At 42.4% G+C, this 21,600-nt stretch overlaps 1 protein-coding gene across 7 annotated transcripts in view; it reads left to right on the forward strand.

Annotated features, from left to right (window-relative positions):
• kcc (solute carrier family 12 member kcc) overlaps nt 1-21,600 on the forward strand; it is a 436,470-nt gene that overhangs the window by 381,169 nt on the left and 33,701 nt on the right. For all 7 annotated transcript variants that reach the window (XM_065424384.1, XM_065424386.1, XM_065424383.1 and 4 more), the window contains 6 exons: nt 2,910-3,103; nt 9,556-9,635; nt 11,569-11,657; nt 14,737-14,843; nt 15,063-15,179; nt 16,293-16,382. In XM_065424384.1, coding sequence (XP_065280456.1) covers nt 2,910-3,103; nt 9,556-9,635; nt 11,569-11,657; nt 14,737-14,843; nt 15,063-15,179; nt 16,293-16,382 — 677 coding nt within the window. The remainder of the gene's footprint in view (nt 1-2,909; nt 3,104-9,555; nt 9,636-11,568; nt 11,658-14,736; nt 14,844-15,062; nt 15,180-16,292; nt 16,383-21,600) is intronic.

Genomic DNA, 21,600 nt, shown 5'->3' on the forward strand with positions numbered 1-21,600 from the left:
GCTAGCTTAATACAAAATGGTGATGTTAATTCATGTGTTACAGCTGCTTATAACTGAAATCTTTCTAGTGTAAAATTGTGCATTGTTGCTTTCAGGGCAGCTGAAACCATCACAACACTGCTGCTTATAATTCTATCTTGAAAAGCTTTCAGATTTCAATTGTTCAACAGATACATAATCTTTGCTCTATGTAGTGAAGCCTCTGTGTTTGCAGGGTGAAGTGTCACCATACAGACTGAGTTATGATTGAGATAGAGCAGGAGAATTTGGCTATGTAATGAGCCAGCACATTACTGTCACTTGTACTGGACAGGATTAAAGAGTTCTTGTGAGCATGTAATCCTGTTTATTTAAAATATTTACAGTGGGTGTTGCTACATTGGAACTCTTAAATATATGCTGATTCCCTCCTTAGCCTAAAGAAAAAATGTCGCATGAAGGTATTTTCTGTGCATTTTTGTGGCATTGGTGTGTGAAAACAGCTGTACATTCTTGATTGGCTAGCTTGCTGTTGTAATGTTACTGGCCATTATACATTGCAGCTATCTAATTTTGGTCAGTTGGTGCTGCCACACTGATAACACTGGGCTGTTGATACGTACATTTTCTCTCAGTTGCCTGATGTAGTACAAGCAATCATTTGTGATGCTACAAGTATATATTTTTTCTAGACTCGTGCAAAAGCAGCGGTGATTTTTTTTTTCTTTTTCTTTTCTTCAAAGCTTTGCATAAAATGTCTTGCTACATATGTTACGTAAATAAAAATGTTAGTTTTTTCTTATTAAAGATTGCCTTTTGGAAATTATCTTCTTGTCTTGACAACATAAGATTACCACACAGGTTCATATAGACTGAGATGGACGGCATGGCAAATACAGAATGCACCAATCACAATGCAGCACAGCTAAGGTGAACTTGTCATTTTCCTCCTGGATGATGCATTTTTATACCTGCTTAAGGGTAGAAGCACTGCTCATACCCAAATGAAATCTAAAACTATTTTTTCTTTATTTATTAACTTATGAGTGTGCCATTACATGAGTGAAGCTATTACATGTTGATATGGCTTATATGATTGATGATTGATTAATTGATTGCGGTTTTGTAATGGGCATCCCATGCTCAGTACAGAGGCATTTTTGCATTCTGGGTCCAGTGGAACGTGGTTGCCTCAGCAGGGAAATGAACACTCAACCTTGTGTTCAGAAGCAAAATGCAATAACCACTGTACCATTGTGGCCAGTATATGCAGTCCCCCCCCCCCCTTTTTTTTTATGTGAAGACTATTTTCAAAAATTGATTATGGAATATACAGTAAAACCTCGTTAATATGTACCCGCTTAATAAGTAATTCCGGTTTAAATACAGTCGCCCTGCCCTGTCGTCATTGAACCTAATGTATTGGCTTACCGCTTAAGCCCTAATCGCTTAATGAATGCCAGATGGTTAGTGTGTAGTATTTACTTCATTTTTCGGTGCGTACAGGCATGGAATCAGCAAAATGTGGTGCGCACAGACCATAGATAGCGAAATTACTGAAATTAGAGTGCACAGACTTTTCCCCAGACTGCAGTTGCCTCCGATGTTGGCATCAAAGCATGGTAGCCATTACATGTTTCATGCTCCCATAGCTTCTAGCGCTTCTACGTTATCATGGGTGACGACGTGGATGATGACCCTTTCGTATCCGACGCGGCTTGTGCATTGACCGTCATGAGGGCGCTCACAGACAAGTGGGGCCTCACGGAGAAACTAGCTCGCAGCCTTATTGAGTTTGAGGATGCCGTCGTCACTGCAAAGGCTGCCATGGTGGCACATGAAAATCACCTATTTTTTTGCTGCCTGCTCACAAATAAAACTTGTCTTCATGTGTGTTTGAGTAAAAATTAACATGTTTTCTTGGGCCGGTAAGTCTGTAGCCGCTCATCTACCATTGTCAGTCAGTTAGTACATAGCTTAGTGTATACCTGATCCACTTTCCCTGCCAGCTATGTATTAACGAAGTTTTACTATAATATGAATCTATTGAATGAGCTGGCCTACTTAAAGAGGCAGACATTACTTATGCTGGAAATGACAATACATATTTGACTATTTAACAAAATGTCACTTATCAACATTTTAACTAATTACTTTGACACCCATATTGCAATATACAAATTGAAGCCAGTGATTCACAAGGCACATCCAATTGGAACGAATTTTCAAACAAGAACCAGTTCAAACAAGAAACAAGAACTGTCAAACTTGCTGTAAAAATTCACTGTTGTTCTACTTACTTTATGAACAGAACACCCTTTTATGCACTGAAGCTCAAAAACTACTGGAGCAACAATGCATTCAGTTGCAAACTTCGGGAAGGCATATCTCAAAACTGGTGTCATCCTAGGATATCCACCTAGATATGACTCCACCTAGATATCACCTCCTCCATATCATCCACCTAGATATGACTTTCCAAGGCACTGGCTGCAGTTTCTAACTTGCAATATGTGCCGTAAAGTAATTTGTTTAAAAGGTAATTAGCAAAGTATCGTTAATTATTAAAATATTCCTTTTGATTTCTCTTTTAAATAATGTCTGCTTCTAAGAGTAATCTAGCTCAAGAAGTATGATTGTGCTAAATGTCATGGGTGATGTTGAAAAATTCTGTTTACCGATAAAAAACAATGCCACACATTATTTTATCGTAACCTTCACTCTGAACACTGCACATATTTCAGCACAATATAACAGCACCTTTATTATATTCACAGCTCAATTCCATTGCTTCTGTCAATATCTTCTTTATGCTGAAAAACTTGATGCATGCTGTAGTGGTCTTGCAATATGATTAGAGCAATTTGGACTGTAGAAGGTGACTTTATACCTTAAGTTTTGCAAGTGTACGGTCTACACCACCCATGCAGAGCTGAGAAAGAATGGGGAGATGGTCTACGTGGTCTAGCCCTGAGTGCTGCCCGCTACAGTCTGCTACGCTTGGAAGAAGGACCACCCCATACTAAGAACTGGAGACCCCAAGTGCTTGTCCTGTGCAAACTCAACCAAGACTACATGCCCAAATATCGCAAGCTTATCACCTTTGCCTCACAACTTAAGGCTGGTGCGTTCTGGTCTGCCTGTCATACTTTTAAATATAATTTCTAAATCACGTTCACTCAGCGTACTTTAATTGCTGTGAAGGCAACATATTTTTTTCTTTTGGTAAATCACCATTAACTGAGATTTCACTGTGCTTGAAAAGTAAGAGACTCATTCAAATTTACTTGCTTAGTGCATGTTTGTATTTTCCTAATGTGATTAGATTTTTCTCACACCAACTCCTTCAATTGCTATAACTGCATGCATGTTTAACATGTTAATATATAATTTCAATATGTACATTCAAGCCAAGCTATAGCTAACCTCACTCATGCAAAATATGTTTTCTGTATGTGAGAATTCACATTAAGTCTGTTGCCCAAGGAAGCGATGAAAGAAGAGATGAAGCTCCTGTATTAGCTTGCAATGCTTGTACAGGGTGGTCCTTTATGAAAGGGAACACACGAGCGCATGGCCTGTGCTCTGTGGAGGCTGCTAAGAGTGACAGCAACAGGCAACAAGGGGAAACATGTCTGCTTGTAGCGCCATCTACTGGCAGCCAGAATAAGCAGACACGGCTGATAGGCAAGTAGCTGTGGACTGCGTCCCACGCCAGGTGGATACGCAACAGGCGGGGCCTGCACCGCAGCGTCTGCTGCTAGCAAACTGCACTCGGTATGCTAGCACATTGGATACGTGGAAGGACCAACATATGCCCGCTAGTTAATAGGCACTCCCTGCATATTTTAATGCGTAAGCATTCTTCAGCGAGCACCGCAGCAAGACCTGTCCGCCACGCGAAAAGTGTAATGCCTTGTATCAGCACAAAAATGCATAATGTGCGAAGTTGCGACATTTAATCATTATAACAGTGTAAATGTAGATTATTGGTGGCTTTATCAGTGATGAGGAACAATTGAAAAAAAATTGATTAGAGAGAATTACCATGCAGATACATAGGGTCCACAGAAAATCCATGGGGAAGCCTATAGTAGGGGTGGGTCAACTTGAAATTTGTGTGTAGGCCAACATAAATTTGGGAGTGGGCCAATTTAAACTTGGGGGTGGACCAACTTGAAATTTGGGGGTGGGCCAACTTGAACTTTGGAGGTGGGCCAACTTGAAATTTGAAGGTGGGCCAACTTAAATTTGGTAGTGGGCCAAGTTGAAATTTGAGTGTGGGCCAACTTGAAATTTGGGTGTAGGCCAACATGAAGCGGTCTGCGCTGGACGCATGAAAGAGGACGAAGGAAGGTGCTAGGGGAGAAGTGAGGAGGAAGAAGTTGGAATAAAATGGTGGACGACACCCGTCTCACTTAGATGATGTCATTTCTGTTGCCGTTCTAGTTAGGAACGCTACATTTTGGCGCAGCCGACAGTTTTCGAAGACCAGCGATGCGGGTGACGTTTTTCGTCGACCAGGCGTCATCAGAGTCTGTTGTGTTCACCCGATACCAAGTGCACGGTGAGCCAGCGACGGACCTTCCTCTTGAAGTTAGTTCTACCGCGCTGATCAACGTGGTACTGCAACAAGCTGCAATCAGCCGCCAAGCCCTCGTGCAAACAGGATCGGTGACAGTGAATCTACAACTGCAGACACTGAGCGAACTCGTTCTGGAACCCATACGACGTGGCACCCTCAAAGAGGAAACGCCTGCCGGGAAGGTGAGCCTAGACTTGAGTGTTATGGAACTGCAAAGGAACATTATACAACAGATCGAAATAATGAGAACTTTCGTCCAAGCACTTAGTCGAGAGCAGTCAGCACGAAGTATTGTTGAACCAGATGTTTTTGAAGGAAAATCGCAAAATGCACACTACTGGCTGTGTTTTTTCGAGTACGCCTGTGACAAGAATCTGTGGCACTCCGACGACACAAAGATTTTGCATATGCGCCGCTATTTGGGCGGTATAGCCAGAAAATGGTATGACGTGCAACTCATGGATTATGGAACAACATGTTGGGAACTGTGGAAAAGCAACTTTTTAGGGGCTTTCGAAGGCAACGCAGTAGAAAGATGGGATGCGGCACTGCGGTTCAGTTATACAGGTGGCTCTCTGCTTGAGTACTGTCTTGAGAAGCGTCGCCTGTTGTATTCTGCAGAACCGAAGCTGTCGTCTTCTGCTGTTGTAGCTTTGATAACGCAAGGGTTGTGTATCGAGATCCGTTGTCATGTCCAGCTCAAAGGTCCAAGAACGTTTGATGACCTTCTGAACTTTCTACAGACCTCAGTGCCAAGAATTACATCGAGAAGACAGCCAGATGGTAGAACAGAGCAACGTGATTCCAATCTAGAGTCGTTGCCGTCAACTGAATGTGAACACAGCTTCATAAACAAATCTCTGGGAAGCGTAAATCATGACTGTGAGGATGGTGAAGAACCAATTACCGCAGTTCACGGCAACCTACTTCCACATAATCTGTCTACCGTGCATCACAAGCCCCAGAAAAAGAGCTTCAGTGAGACAGTATATTTGGTGTCGTCAAGCTTATTGTACGCCCCCATTAAGGTAGATGGCATTGAAGTGAAGGCTCTCGTTGACAGTGGAGCTTCGGTATCTATTATCAACAAGACTCGAGTGGATGCCAGTCGTCTGCACGCTGGTAGAACATTGCGTGTCCAAGCCTACGATGGGTCAGTGACCATGCATAGCGAATGGGTAACCCTGGCTATTGAATTTCAAGGAAATGCTATTACCAGTGACGTATTGGCCATTCCCAATGTCACCTACGATTTTCTTTTGTCCCGTCCAGACATGAAAAAACTTAAGATGAACCTCTATTGGGATGACAAGGTAATGGCCGAAGACACGATAAGAACAGAAGACCCTGGTGAAGAACCTAGTGTATCAAGGCTAATTTTTCACCACGAAGACATCAAGACTAAGTACCCAGAGCTTATATGCATAGGAAGCTACCCTCCAGCAATGAAATCCCATGTCGTTCCTTTCGAGCTCGCAGATAAAACAGTGGTTCGTAGAACCCCCTATAATATGTCCAGAGATAAAAAGGTGTGGCTGAAAAAGGAGTTGCAAGAAATGTTAGACGCAGGTATCATCCGGCCTTCTGTATCCCCATTTGCTTCTCCTATCACTATTGCACCTAAAGAAGACGGGACATTCCGCCTCTGCACAGACTACCGGGCTCTCAATCGTCAAACTGAATTGATACCTTATCCAATGCCGAGAATCGACGACATCATTGACGAAACCGGTGGTTGCCATTGGTTTTCACGAATAGATCTCTGCAAGGGCTTTTGGCAGATTCCACTAAGTGAAGAAACGAAGAAGTACACCGCGTTCATAACCCCATTTGACTTGTTTGAGTACAACCGCCTACCATTTGGTTGGAAAAACTCCCCTGCGTGGTTTCAGAAGATTATGACGGACATTCTGAAACCTTACCTGGGCACATTTTGCAATGTGTACATCGACGACATCATCATCTACTCAAAGACAAAGGACGAACACCGTAGTCATCTTTCAAAAGTTCTTCATGCCCTCAGTCTTGCCCAACTCAAAGTCAACTTCAAGAAAAGTGCGTTCTTTCAAGATACCGTAGTATTTCTTGGCAGGGTGTTTGATGGACAGACTAAAAGCACCAAGCAAGAATCGGTAGAGAGAATCTCCAAGCTGGTAAAGCCTTATGATGTGCACTCCCTGCGCGTTTTTCTTGGCCTTGCAGGACACTTCCGGGCGTTTATCAAAGACTACGCACTGAGAACAAGGTGCCTCACACGTTTAACTCAGAAAGACGTGCCTTTTCATTGGGACGAGAAGTGCGAAGCTGTCTATCGTGAGCTTGTAAAACTAATATCGTTGGACCCCATCTTGCGAATACCGGATTTTTCCTTGCCTTTCGTGCTGAACACGGACGCATCACATTATGCTACCGGTGCAGTTCTATACCAGAAGCCATCCAAATAAGCTGATCAAACCAAACACTACGTCGTGGGGTACTACAGCTATACCCTGAAACCCGCCGAAATCAATTACTGTACCACAGAAAAGGAAGCTCTGGCCGTCTTAAAAGCTGTGCAGTACTTTCGTACTTACCTGGAAGGTGCCAAATTCATACTTTTCACGGACCATCAAGCATTGACTCAACTTCTGAGCATGGCCCAGCCAAGAGGCCGCATTGCTAGATGGGTGAACTATCTGCAACAATTTGATTTCGTAATTTCGCACCGTCCTGGCCCACTCCTCACTGACGCTGACGCACTATCAAGATTACTTGTACAGGAATCAAGCAATAATCCAGATACAATCAATCATATTAAGCTATGGGAAGGTACAGAAGAGCTCCAGTTTATCAATGGAAGGTATCACGTACCACCAACTATGATTCCAAGGATTCTTCATCTATACCACGACACCCCTGAATCGGGTGGACATGATGGCTTCTGGCGCACTTATAAGAAATTGCTCATGAGATTCACATGGCCGGGCATGAAAAATGACATCAGCCATTACATCCGCACATGCCACCTCTGCCAGGTGAACAAAGTTAAATTCAAGCAATCGACAGACGTTATGACAAACCCTGAATATTCAAGCATCCCGTTCGAAGTAATTCATTTGGACTTCGCGGAGCTCAAAAAGAAGGGGGAAGGAGTCAAGCGAACGCAAGCTTTCTTGCTCTCCATAGATGAGTGCACACGGACGATTGCGGCTAAAGCTGGCAAAGAAGACGCAAACAGCGTAATAGACCTCCTCAAAGCTGAGTGTTTTAAACACACAAAGACGCTCGTCTGCGACAACGGGCCGGCTTTTCGGAGTGCCAAATTATCAAAGTGGGCCCAGGAGCACGGCATCATGATAAAGTATTCTTCTCCATACCACCCGGCAGCAAACGGCCTAGCGGAACGTGCCATACGAGACATCAAACAGTATCTGAAGATGTATCCAGACTTTGCCGGTGGCTGGAAGTGCTGTCTCGAGGCCGCTGTGAAGCATCACAACAGATCATACACCACGAGTTTAGGCTGCAGCCCTCATTTTGTAACTTCAGGTACAGCGCCCATACTTCCTGCAGATCGTGAGCTAGGTCTCCTAGAGAACCTCGAACTTGCGGAAGTAAGGAAACCTGTCAAAGAACAGGAGATCTACAAGCGCCGCATGAAGCGAAACTTTGATAAAAGGCACAGTAGCGAGATACCGGACATACAGCCTGGAGACTATGTCCTTGTAAGGAAAGGAGCTGTGCCCTCAAATTCAAAATATTGCGGACCATTTCAAGTTATTAAGACTGCATGCCAGCATGGAATATTGAAGAATGTCTGGTACGCCGGAGCCTCGGGCCAAACGGAGTGCGCCGCTATTGGAAACGTATTCAAGTATTACCCCAGGAGGTGTAATTAAAAGAAATCCGGAAGAGTGAAGCGGTCTGCGCTGGACGCATGAAAGAAGACGAAGGAAGGTGCTAGGGGAGAAGTGAGGAGGAAGAAGTTGGAATAAAATGGCGGACGACACCCATCTCACTTAGATGATGTCATTTCTGTTGCCGTTCTAGTTAGGAACGCTACAGAAACTTGAACTTGAACGGGCCAACTTGAACTTTGGAGGTGGGCCAACTTGAAATTTGAAGGTGGGCCAACTTAAATTTGGTAGTGGGCCAAGTTGAAATTTGAGTGTGGGCCAACTTGAAATTTGGGTGTAGGCCAACATAAGTTTGGGGGTGGGCCAATTTAAATTTCTCGGTGAGCCAGCTTAATATATTGAGGTTGGGCCAACTGGAAATTTCGGGAGTGGACCAACTTGAAATTTGGAGCTGGGCCAACTTGAAAATTGAGCATTTTTAGCCAACTCAAATTTGGGGATCCCAGCTAATTCTAGCAGGCTCTTGCCTATTGGCCATGCCTGGTTATTCTGGCCGCCAACAGATGACGCCACAAGCAGACATGCTTTTCCTTGCTGCCATTTGCTGGTGCTCTAAGCAGCCTCTGCAGAGCATGGGCCACGCGGTCGTCGTGTTCCCTTTCATAAAGGACCACCCTGTACATGCCTTACTGAGTTTGCCAGTGTGGTTGGCATTCCACTAGAACAACTGAAAAAAAGCATACATATGTAGCGCGGATAAGTTATACATGTTCAGCAATGTCCATCAAGCATGAGAAATGAAGCAGAATGAAGCAAGACCAGTTAGCAATGCTACTTATGTTAACTTTAATGTCACATTCATAAATTGCCACCCTGGAAGATTGTGTCCCAGTATATATGTCACATGTAGTTAAATAAGCAAAGAATGGAGCCTAAAAACAACAGCATGGTAGCATGTGCCATTATTATGGATGGGTGATGTGGTGTGCATGCAGTGCATTCATAATGAAAGAGTTTGGGTCTGAGCATGTTTGTTGCTTTGATTTTTACTTTGTCTTTGTTCATAATAACCAATCACTTACTGTGACTAGGTCTTTAGAAAGGGTAACTGTATTAGTTTTATTACTTTTCATTAATAAAGTAATAATTCTGCAGGAAAAGGCCTGACACTCGTCTGCTCTGTTTTGGAAGGAGAGTACAGCAAAATGTACAGTGAATGCCAGGCAAGCAAACAGGTATGAATGAGCAGCATTAGTATAATATGCTTTTGATCTTCACACTTTCCAGGTGACAGAAAATTCTGATATGCTTTAGCAGCGAAATTTGTGCATTTTGATTTTATTGGCATCAAACAATGTCTACTAAAATTACTGTATTTTTATCTATCTGTAGTAATAAACTATAGCCAGTGTGTATGCTCTCAAAGTATGCATTGTAGAATGAGTTTTTCAGCTAAAGGTTTTATTATTGGCTTTTCTGGAGGCTATTATTGATATGTCAGTGCACGTGCATTTAATATTATTTTTGCATAGGTTCATGTCACTCATACTTACAGTACGAAGCATTTCAGTGGAGTTTGCTACTGTGAACTTTAGTACTAACCTTATTGTCCCAATGCAGCTTATATCCACTTGAGGGCTAGGAGATCCACATTTAGCTCCCATACCCTGCGCTGTTGCTTTCATGGGAACTCAAGCCATATTCACAACTAGAAAGCCCCTATTATGCTTGTTCAGTGCTTCAGTCACCTATATATCGAACTGTACAAAGCAGTTTGGGCATGATTATTAACCCACACTGCTTGAAAATTAATGCAGGTAAGCGTAGAGTCGACCTCGCATTAGGTGCTCTGGTATTAGGAAATCTTACATTTGTGTTACAGCTATATACACTTCTTTTTATTGTTGCTCATAATGTTGACACAACAAACAATATCTTTAATTGAGCTAGTTGTTCACACATATTGAAAACACTTGATATGCGCGTGACCAACTGTGCGTGGCGTTAACACTGAGATTAACACTGAGAATCACTGCTAAAGCCATGCTGTGAACAATTACTGCATTGTGCAACAGCTTTGCTACAAGAACATGTTACCTGCCGTTGTATCCAAGTTACTTGTGCAGATGCCACGGCTCTCCCAGTCTGCATCATACACACTGGAGGAAGTGCTCACAATGATGGTGACACAGTGATGGCAAGACGACAATAACACAATAATGACAGCATGACCATATACGGTAGTGTAATTGAAAGGATTGATGGATGAATAGACAGCCAGGCACAGTGAACTTAGTTTTTAGGTACAAACTGCTATCATAGTAAAAGGAAGCTCTTAACAGAGGTTTCTGCTGCGGTAGCTGCATTGAAAGAAAGCACCTGCCTCCCAGCCTTTGGGCTCAAAGGCTTTAAGGAGGCATATGTGCTATTTCCATATTCATGAATTTAGCCCCATGATCACTTGTCACTCGTCCTATACCCAGAGACCACTCCACGTATCACTGTCATAATTTCATACCTATATATCGTTTTATGCTTCTACGATAGCGACTAATTTTAGGCCACTTTACAGCCATGTTACACCCCATCATCGTAACTCACCAATCAGCGCTTAACACATCATTATCAGTCATGGCGCTCTTTGGCCACACCTGGCCCTTGCGCCACTAAACAACACACATCCATCCAAAAGGAAGAAAAGATTTTTCACCAACAATGATGCACTAAAAATTTCATCTCATTACCTCCTTTTTAAATTTAATAACTACACTTCAAAATCATGACTTCATGCTCCTTCCTAGCTAGTTCTGTCTCCTCTCACACTTATCGTATGAGCTTTCAGGTTGCCACTATAGTGAGCAGAAAAGACATGAGCTAAGCATAGACAGCTAGGCTAGTTGTTTGTGAATAGCATTATGAAACATCGTTCCAACGCACAAATCGACACGGACAAGTAGAGAAAGATAACAAGAACACCGGCATTTTTGTTCTCGTTCTCTGCTCGTCCGTGTCTTATTTGTGTGTTGAAACGATGTTTCATAATCACTTACATGACCATGCACTGAAATGCTGAACAGATTTTGTCAATTATGTAAATAAGTTGTAATGATACTGATTTTATATGATATTGTAGTGATTGTCCCATGTGTGTTTTGTTTTCTTGTGCAGAGCTTAAAGAAAGTACTGGAAGAAGAGAGAGTGAAGGGCTTTGCGGATGTTGTTTCTGGAGGAAACACCATTGATGCCATCTGCCATATGTGTGTTATGCCCTTTTCATTATTACATGTCATTCTAGCTTTTGTACATAAAAAAATCAGCTTTCTCTGAATCTTCATGCTACTTTCAGGTTGATGACAACTTTCCTTATTCTGTAAAGGATAATTTAGTGACTTGTGTATAATACAATCAACAAATGAAGTCTTGTATTAGTCTGCAGAAGTGCCATTTGTCTATTTTCAAATGCAGTAGAACCTCATTGATACGTTCCTGTTACGTAAGTTTTCCCAGCTTGAACGTTTGTAATCGAGAACACGAAAAATTACCCAGTAGAGTTACGCTTATTTTTTACCACTTCCTACATTCCCGGAACACAAAGTGTTTCGGCACCAATGTTTAGCATGTCGCCAAATGGCAATCGTATGATACATTTTTCGGCCACTAGATCCCATGTAAGCAATAAAATGCGCAAGGCGCGCGATTGAGAACAGTATGTATAGGTGGCCCGCCGTGGCAGCTTCACCACAATATTCGCTCGCCCGTCTCACATGAAAATGCCAGCGCACACTCAGTTTCCCATTTCGGTCCCAGCAAATCTTCTCTGGGGTCGTCGCACGTGGCATTCACAGCTGTCACTGCCAATCCTATTGCGATAAGCATCTTCGCCTATCTGTTTCACAACGCATGGTGCCGTTGGAAGCACAGCGCACGCTTTTAATAGGTGATAACCGAAACATGAATGCCGTTCCCTGCTGCAGACTGCGATAATATACATTTTCCAGCTGCTTGATCCCATGTAAACAAAAAAAGACGCGAGGTGCGCATGGTCGAGAACAGTATATATTGCGATGAGGTTTATTCTCGTTCACGACGTTGTGGAACGCTAGGCAAAACAAGGCACTGCAAGGGCTGTCCGAAGCACGGGGTCGCTCGAGATCACGGCACGGCCCTTCGTCTTCCTCTTCAGACGGCACATACACAGGGGCGCGTCTGCTTCATTACAATATATATATATATATATAGCCGCCCATTTCACATGAAAGCGACGGCGCACACATTTTCTTATTTTGGTACCAGCAAATCTCTGGCCGGGTCATTACACACCGCATTCACAGTTATCGCTGCCAAACCTATTGCAATAAGTGTCTTCACCTATCTGTATTATATTGCGTGGTGCATAGTGCGTTGTGCCATTGGTAGTGTACTGCACGCGGTTAGTAGGCAATAATCCAAACGCGCCGTCATTCCCTGCTGCAGGCGGGGGCATGACGTTTCGCTTCGGGGGCATCCGGCGCACGCCCGCCAGCTCGATTTCATTTGGTTTCCTGTCACCCTCTTAAAACACCGCGCGATAGGCAAACAATAAAATGCATGTCCGGCCGCCGGAGCGCCTCCAGCTCAACACACAACGGCATCTCATGCCACAATAATCCTCGCAACGCTTCGTATTACATAGATGTCAGCAATAGTTGAGTCTGTCAAACTCTTCTTGCCAAAAAGTATGTTTTTTTCGAGTTTTTTTCCTAAACGTATGAGCAAGGTCCTGCTATATATCTAGTATCTTAAAAGAATGTGTGGGCAGAGTGCTACTTTTTTGATATTATGCTACCTATAACTCATACTTGTCTGTTATGATGTTTCCAAAAACATCATTCCAATGGTGTCTTTACAAATTTTTATTTTTCTTATCCATCTGACAGTTCTATATGAAGAAAAAAAAAGATTTCGCAGTTACAAACTGCTCATACTGTATATTTAAAAGGTTCTGGATAAATAAAGTATAGAAGCTGTAGTTTCCCATTTGAATCAGCTTGCTTCACAAGCTGGTCACCACTAGCTATAGTTATCCTCGCATGTGCAAAATCTTGGCATGTGTTGCTGTTAATTGAGTAAACAAAAGCTATGTCTGACACGCTGTTGAATTAGGTTTCCAATGGTTCAAGTACAGTTGACTTCCGTTAATTCCACCTTGACGGGACCAGAGAAATTGATAATGTTACTGGCAGGTTGGAATAAATGATAGAGGTAAAAAAAACATCAAGAAGCACACCACTTCTGGAAGTGTTTACTCAGTTTGGAAGTACTTACCCAACTCTAACACATCCCTGAATCCAACGCATGCCCAGTTCTTGTAGGTTCTTTGTAGACAATAATGTTCACACAAATTTAACGCACACCCTATTAAAAAGCTATGTAGTGTTCTTCCATTTCTGGCAATCGGAAATCATTTCGCTAGTTTGTCGTGCAATATGTACATGCAAGTCTCTAGAGTGCCAAAACACATGTTGCTGCTAGCTTAGCATGAGAAAATAACGTATCCTTTGAATGAGCTTTCACAGTTCCAACCTTGAGACGGTGCATCATCATGCCATCCTACACGAAAGCGTGTTCTGCTGCCATATGTGATGACTATTGGAAAGGTAGCGCTCTGAGGGTAGGCTTTGATAGCGCCGAAAATGCAGTTTCAGTTTCATATCCAACTGAAAACACTCATGTTAGAATCGGGTAAATACACATAATTGATTGTGAGCTACCAATTTCACTTCAATATCTACCGAATGCAGCCCAGAAATGGGCATTTTCAACCTGAGATGACAGAGTCTTCAATGCATTTACTGTCCACTGGTGCTGCAAAGAACGCTGAAGCCATTGGGGCATTGGTTGGGGTCACCGATGGGGTCAGGCACATGCTTGCTGACCGTCAAGTATGAATTGTCCAGCGAGGACCAATTTCAGAATTGAAATGTAAAAAATTTTGGCCCACAGAAATGTATGGGCACCGGCCAGGCTAATGCTTGCAACTGAATTGCCCAAGAGATTGAACTGGAGTCAAATTAACAAAAGTCTGCTGAATAGAATTTTTTTTTATACCTGTGACCAAAAAAGGAGTCAACTTATAGAAATATAAAGTTTAGAAAAAGTTATCAGAGAGGCTTGACACTATTTCAAACATGTACCACTTACAAAGGTGTCTCATCGTTTTCAAGCGTAAGTTACTGCATACATGTTCCGATTATTTATGTAATATTTATTTTTAGCATATGGTGCATGGGCGTTACCTTCCTGTTCTTGCAGTTGAAATGTTTATTTTTATTTTCCACATGCATTTCATTATCTCAGCATCCAAACTGCTGGCCTTGGTGGACTCAAACACAACACTGTTATCCTTGGCTGGCCGTATGGTTGGAGACAGTCTCCTGATGAGCGCTCATGGAAGGTTTTCATTGGTGAGCTGATTTCTTGCATTCTGTTTTGTGTGCTGCTTCGACAATCAGTGCACAAATCTTGCTTGTGGAGCAGGTGTAGAGTTTATGTACCATTTTTTTACTTGATTTTTTGTCAAGAAAGTGACCACGACTTCAAAACCTTGTTCAGGAGTTCTGTTTGCCTCAAAAGCAAAGAAAAACGATGTTTCTTGACTACTCTTATGCTTTCATTTGTGACAGAAACTATTCGAAATGTTTCGGCTAGCAAGAATGCTCTCCTTGTGCCAAAGAACATCAACCAGTTTCCAGATAACACCGAGAAGCTCCATGGAACCATCGACGTGTGGTGGATTGTTCGTATCCTTTATATGAGCATCTGTCAGTTTTTATGACGGGTATGTTTGCTCATTACTGACCTTTAGTTTTCTATGCTTGGGCAGTTCTTAGACAAATGAACAGTGTAGCATTGTGTGTGCCTTATGCAGTAAGTAGGCAGGTACAAATAGTAATATTTGAGATTGAATCGAATAGTGCCAAAAGCAAATCCATTCAAATAGTTTTTGGATAACGAACATGCTTTTCACAACTAATGTAAAACAATATTGACATCCCAATATTGGCTACATTAACAAGTTTCTCTCATTACACTGCACATCATGAAGTACACTTTATCAAAAGCTCGAATGGAGTGTCATAAACAAATAATCAAGTTCCTTTGGAGCATGTGCGTGCGTGAATTTTCTTAATGAAGTTTTAAAAGGCGGTCTTATGAGCCCTTTAGCATCTGTGCATACCTTCAAGACTAGAAAATAAGTGCACGTTGACTGCAGCAATGGTAGAGCTAAAGAGCGCTATTCTCTAGTTACAAATGTCGCTGAGGATGGTGCCACCATTATAGTATCAATGTTGAAATCTAGCTCATTCAGAGGTATTCCCATTAGAACACACAGTTGCAGCATTGATAAATAGTATCACACAGTACGCATGGCTGAATATCATGCCTGAGCGAAATTGAGTGCAAATGATTCTGATTTAGCTGGGAAAGTCTGGCTGCCAGAGCAATGCAGCATGTTCACGTAACTTCCTGTTCCTTATGTCCACTCTGGTAGGGGTGAAATTTGCTTCATTTAATTACGCTTCAGCTTCATGACTGATCATTCACAGCTGGCAATGTGAAGTACTCAAAGACTATTAGAAAAATATTCACATTTGCAGATAGTGACTGCTTCATTTGAGAGCCAAATCAAATAGGATAATATTCAATTTATGATATGAAAGTTTAAGAGTGCATAAAATAATAGTGCATGAAAAAAAGAAGAGTGTTTTGATTTGACTTTAATTTAGCTTGAGATCACTTGCTTACTTTCAGAGCACTGCAAGACAACCTTCTAAATAAATCTAATAAATCTCTCTCACTGCTGAATATTGTTATCAATTATAGTCATGAATTATTCCTTAGTTACACCTTAGATGATGGTGGCCTGCTCATGCTCTTGCCATTCCTCCTGAAGCAACACAAGGTTTGGAAGAACTGCAAGCTTAGGATCTTCACTGTTGCTCGTATCCTTTACTGCTGGTTTGGTTTCTGTCAGTTGCTGTGTTGTGAAGAATAAGGCATGGAGTCAGGTCTGCCTATGCTTTGTCTCACCATTGGACGGCATTCTTTCATAGTGTAATACTCTAGAATCTTAATTCAGTGGGTTTCTCAGTATCTGTCACAAGAAAGTTTACTTCAAATGACTCATTTTTAAGCGAATCAATAATGCAATATTTTTTCTTTTTCAGTGTGGACCGGGAAATTGTGGTTTCGAGATTGTTTAGAGTAAATTGTTCATGTATTAAGGGCTCTATTGTAGACCATTTGTTCCAGGGACAATAGATGGTCATGGTTGTCTCACTCAAAGTCAGGCACAGTGGACAAAGTTTCAACTAAAAGCTTTATTGCGATAGCAATTAAATGGATACTCCAGGCGCATTTCTGCCGTCACCATCGCTGTAATGTTCGGTATAAAGTCCAAAGATGATAACATCATCACCGCCCGCCGTATGCTGTATGTGCAAGTGAAAGTGTGCAAGTGTGAGCCAACGACGGTGGCTCAATCTCCCATTAATAGTTTTTAGCGCAAAGAAATGCACAACACGAGAGAAGGCTCACAGGACACAGCACTTCTAACAACTGATGCTTTATTGCACTTGGTCACAGTATACAAAGCACTGTAAAATAAAAGACGGAAAGGGAGTGTAACATTACCACAGCACCACAGATCGCCAAACAGCGTAAGAAGTCACCGCTACCGTGACAAGAAGAGCATCTCCTTCCCTGACAATGCAACAGATGGGCAGCTCATGCAGTCTTTGTTTCTGTTCATTTCAAACGCTTCTATGATTTCTCTTGTCAGTTGATCAGAATGCCTGCCCATCACTCTAGTCTTCTTAAACAGATTTGCAGGCACAGTGCATGCAGTGTGCAGCAAGATAGATGACCGGTTACTGCCAGTTTATCAACATTGTTTGAGTGCTCTCGTAAGCGATCGTTGAGACATCTGCCAGTTTTGCCCAAACATTATTTCCCGCATGACAATGTAATGCAGTAAACTACACCTTCCACACATAATTTGTGTCACAAGCATTGTGTTTCTGCTTGGGATGATTAACTTTCGTGCACAAGCTAGAAAGTTTATGTGGGGCAAAATAAAACAATGTTTGCTCCAACTCTTCCTGCAGTCTTCTTGAGATTGTGGCCAACTTTATGTAGATACGGCACCACGACCATATTTTTACTTCTGCATGGCTGCAAGGCGGCACCAGGACTATTAGTTCTGCTTTTTTCTTAAATGCTGCGAGCCACCACAATCAGCAACTGCAAAGGGTAGCCAGCTGCGCAGAGTCGCAAAACCTGGTTATCGAAACTTTTTTCGCAAGATGCTGGCAGGATTTCAGAAGTGCATTTTTAAAACATAGGTTGATGATCTTGCTATTAACTAGCTTCAAGTGTGCCGATGCATATTCTTTCCCCTTGGCTCATAACACCAACATGTATGGGTGCCTAAAACATGAAGAGTGAGGTCTAAGAACCTATTACTTCCGTCAACAGACTCTTCACATGTTAAGGTGAGACGTTTTAGGCATTCGCGGAAAACGGAGCAGATTGTCAGTGTGGTAACTGCAGTGCAATCACTGTGACATCTTAAAATCACCAAATAGTCATCCACATATCTGAATATTTTTGCAACCGCTGTTGTTTCCAAGCAAAAGCACAAAATCCTGCCATAATATGGAAAAAAAAGGTCACTTGAAGTTTGGGCAAGGCAAGACCGTATGCAAATGCCTTCTTTCTGTATAAATGTTGAATCACCCCAAGCGACGAACGTAGATGACAAATAAAACTTTAAAAGTTCTAAGAACTGATTACCGGTTAGACTGGCTTCATACTGAAATCTGTGGTTGTCAATGGCGTCCTCCATGCATTCAAACAGTTCTTTATGTGGTAAAGAGTAAAATAGATCCCTAAAGGGACCTCAAACGATTTTGACGATTTTGTACAAACATATCGAGTCGTTAGAGTAGGTCCTTCTGATCATTAATTGACGCATCGAAGTGCTCCATTTAAAGCGTGTAATTTATTATAAGGTTTTAAAAATGTACATCGCTGCCGATCGCAGCACACTGCTCGACGGAATTTTCAGCTGCCTCTACCCATATGACATAAATCACCCAATTGACATCAGTAAGGCGAGCTATACGATTGGCTACCCAGGGCGCGTCATCAATAATTTTTCCACCTTTATGGTTAATAAATGATGCTCGTAATAGTTAGAATGTTAGTTAATTTGTTTCTATAAAAAGAAAGTAACAGAAAGAATGCACAAGAACAATTTCTCACTACACATAACCCTTCGAGGGTCAATATTTTCGCCATGTGCAACTGCCCAGGGTCGATTTTTTTTTATTGCAGATTCCAAATCTTTTTAGGGAGTCATTTCGAAAAAAAATTTACTGTAATTTTACTAGGGTGACCGTAAAGTGAGAAAAAGATATTTTGCGTTGGTATATATGTACTTTTTATTCATGAATAACAACAATAAAAAAGAAAATAAACTTATAAGAATTTAAAATTTGATGCATTGTTATAGTTCAAGGCTTTGAAAATGCGCACACAAGAATATTTTGCAAGACTCAAATGTTCCTGCTCTTACAATAATATGTATGTCCATAGCGTAATCAAACTGCGTAGGTGCGCACACTTAAGAAAACTGTGTGGTTGTGTGCCCGTCAAAAAAGCAAAACATGTGACAAAGTTCCACTAATCTTCATCTTATCGCCAACCAGAGGTAGTTTTCGCGAGTGTCTAAAAAAAAGAAAGCAACGGAAATGCATGCCCGGCCGCATCCTTCCTATGCACACCCCCATGAGCACTAAACGAGTGAGAAACGAGCGGTCGCCATTTGAGCAATTAGTAATGAGATAGCCATCAGTTTTGCAAGCGCAAGAAGCCAAAACCGCCCGCGTAACAAAGCCCAAACCGCCACCCGCTTGCACACACGCCAATGCGCGAGCAGTAGTATATTGACACGTGTACTTATCTTTATTGGGTGAGCACGTTTTGCCGCTTAACAAATGTTATCGCACAGCGCGGGACGCGCCTGAATGTATCCGAAGTTTCTGGAAAGTTATCGATGCTTCTATCCATTGCCTGTTGTCGCCAAACCTTGTGTTATCTGATTTATTCGCCTGACGCGAATGGTGTAGAACTTTGTGGAAGGCACGCGGGTCCCAACGATTAGTCTGGAACATTCGACGACTGCTGTATAAAAGCCGACGTGCTTGACCCACTGATCAGATTTTCGACGATCACCGAGTGTGTTCGCCGCTACTGTTGTTCTTCGAGTGTAGCCTGTTTTTGAGGGCACAAGTTCGCCCAATAAAACGCTTGTTTTGTTAATCACAGTTTCTGCCTTCTTAACCGTCACTACCACGTGACAATATAGACGCGCCGGAGCGAACTAGCGCTAAAACAAACCATGCAACGAAAACCGAAAGAGGGAGGCGCGCGAAGAAAATTCCCTGTATTCCCACATAGAAAAAAAAAGTTAGGAAATTGGCATGCTTTTTAAACATACAGACGGCACCATAAATATATGGCATCGACCATTTTGGACTTTGTTCGCAGCGCCGTATATTTACGTCATTGACCCTCAAAAGGTTAAGGACTTCTGACACACAGCAAGTGTCATCTGCTTGTGTTACAATGTGCTCCGTGTTGACGAGAGCTCCATGGTCAGTGTTGGCCTTGATCTTTCTTTTTGCGAGCACCGTGGTTTGCCCTTGTTACATTGTGGGCTGCAAACGTAGTGACTGCCAATATGTCAAGCTGTGACATGGTGTCCCACTGCAAGGTAGCACACGAGTGGAGTGGCTGCACTGTCGGTATCCGATCGGCGCCAGGATTTGCGTATTTGGAGCTGTCTTTTTACCCGCAGGATTACTACCACAATAGTGCTTTGTGTGTCCGGTATTTGGGTAAATGCAAGTGCAAGTGGACTGGGCCTGGGGGTTTCATGGGATGAGTGGAGGCACAAACATGAGCGGTCTACACGCTGCAGCCACCTGGTGGTACAGAGCCCAACCACACACAGTAGCAGTAACGAAATGTATTCTTCTTCGCTGCTGGTGTAAATTTTTTGCAGGAGTGTAATCGTTAACACTTTGTTTTTGTAAATGTTTTGTAAATAGCTTTTTTTGTAAATAGCTTTTTATTTGGCTGGTTAAGCTCTGCGCCAATGGGTGGCTGGACCGTGGAGACTGATCAGGCAGCTCACGTACGTCTACGCTAAAGTTTTTTCATCAGCTTGAGTTTATGCCTCCACCATTCCGTCGAAATGCCCAGTTCGCCTGTGGTTACCGGAATACCAGACACGTTCGGCGCTGCGACAGAATGCTCGCAACGCATGCTGCTTCGATAGCTCTCGTTGAGGTCAACTGCCAAGCAGCTGGCACAGAGTTTTGAGCGGCTTCGCGCGCTCGCTCCTAGAGAACTGGAAGTCGACGACACAACATGCCATCATGACGCAGAGCCAGTGAAGGCGGAGCTTAACCCCGATCACTTGGCGAACGAGTTGAGGAGAAAATGCATGACTAACTTGTAATCGTCCGTAGCTCTCTTAATATGGGACATTTCACACAAATGGTGGTGTGAGTGATTAACTTTAGCTGTACCCTACACGTCTGCAAAATTTGTCCGAACCGTTTCAGGGGCCCTTTAATGTCAAGCAAAAAGGCACAGAAGTTCTCATGAGTGTTGTCTTTCAAAAAATTGATTACCTCGTCGGAACTCCTAATCATAAAAAGATCGTCAATAGTCAATATCTTGAGTTTTGACTGCAAGATTTCTGCCAGCAGCTTTTCACCGAAATAATCACATGGAACAGACAATCCTTCTTATGCGTTTTTGCAGAAAAGAACGTTTGCACACAGAGTCCCTTAGTCTTATTTAGATCATGACAGAGAGTTTGTAGATTGAAGTTCTTAAAAATAAGGTCATGGTGCCGTATCTACATAAAGTCAGCCACAATCTCAAGAAGATTGCAGAAAGAGTTGAAGCAGACATTGTTTCTTTTTGTTTTTTTGCCCCACATAAACTTTCTAGCTTGTGTGCGAAAGTTAAAATCCCAAACATAGATGCAATGCTTGTGATGCAAATCATCGCGAACTGTTTGTTGTCCCATGTGTGGAAGGTGTAGTTTACTGCATTACATTGTGATGCGGGAAAGAATATTTG

This window comes from Dermacentor albipictus, chromosome 1, assembly GCF_038994185.2.
Source record: "Dermacentor albipictus isolate Rhodes 1998 colony chromosome 1, USDA_Dalb.pri_finalv2, whole genome shotgun sequence".
NCBI classification, from domain to species: Eukaryota; Metazoa; Arthropoda; class Arachnida; order Ixodida; family Ixodidae; genus Dermacentor; species Dermacentor albipictus.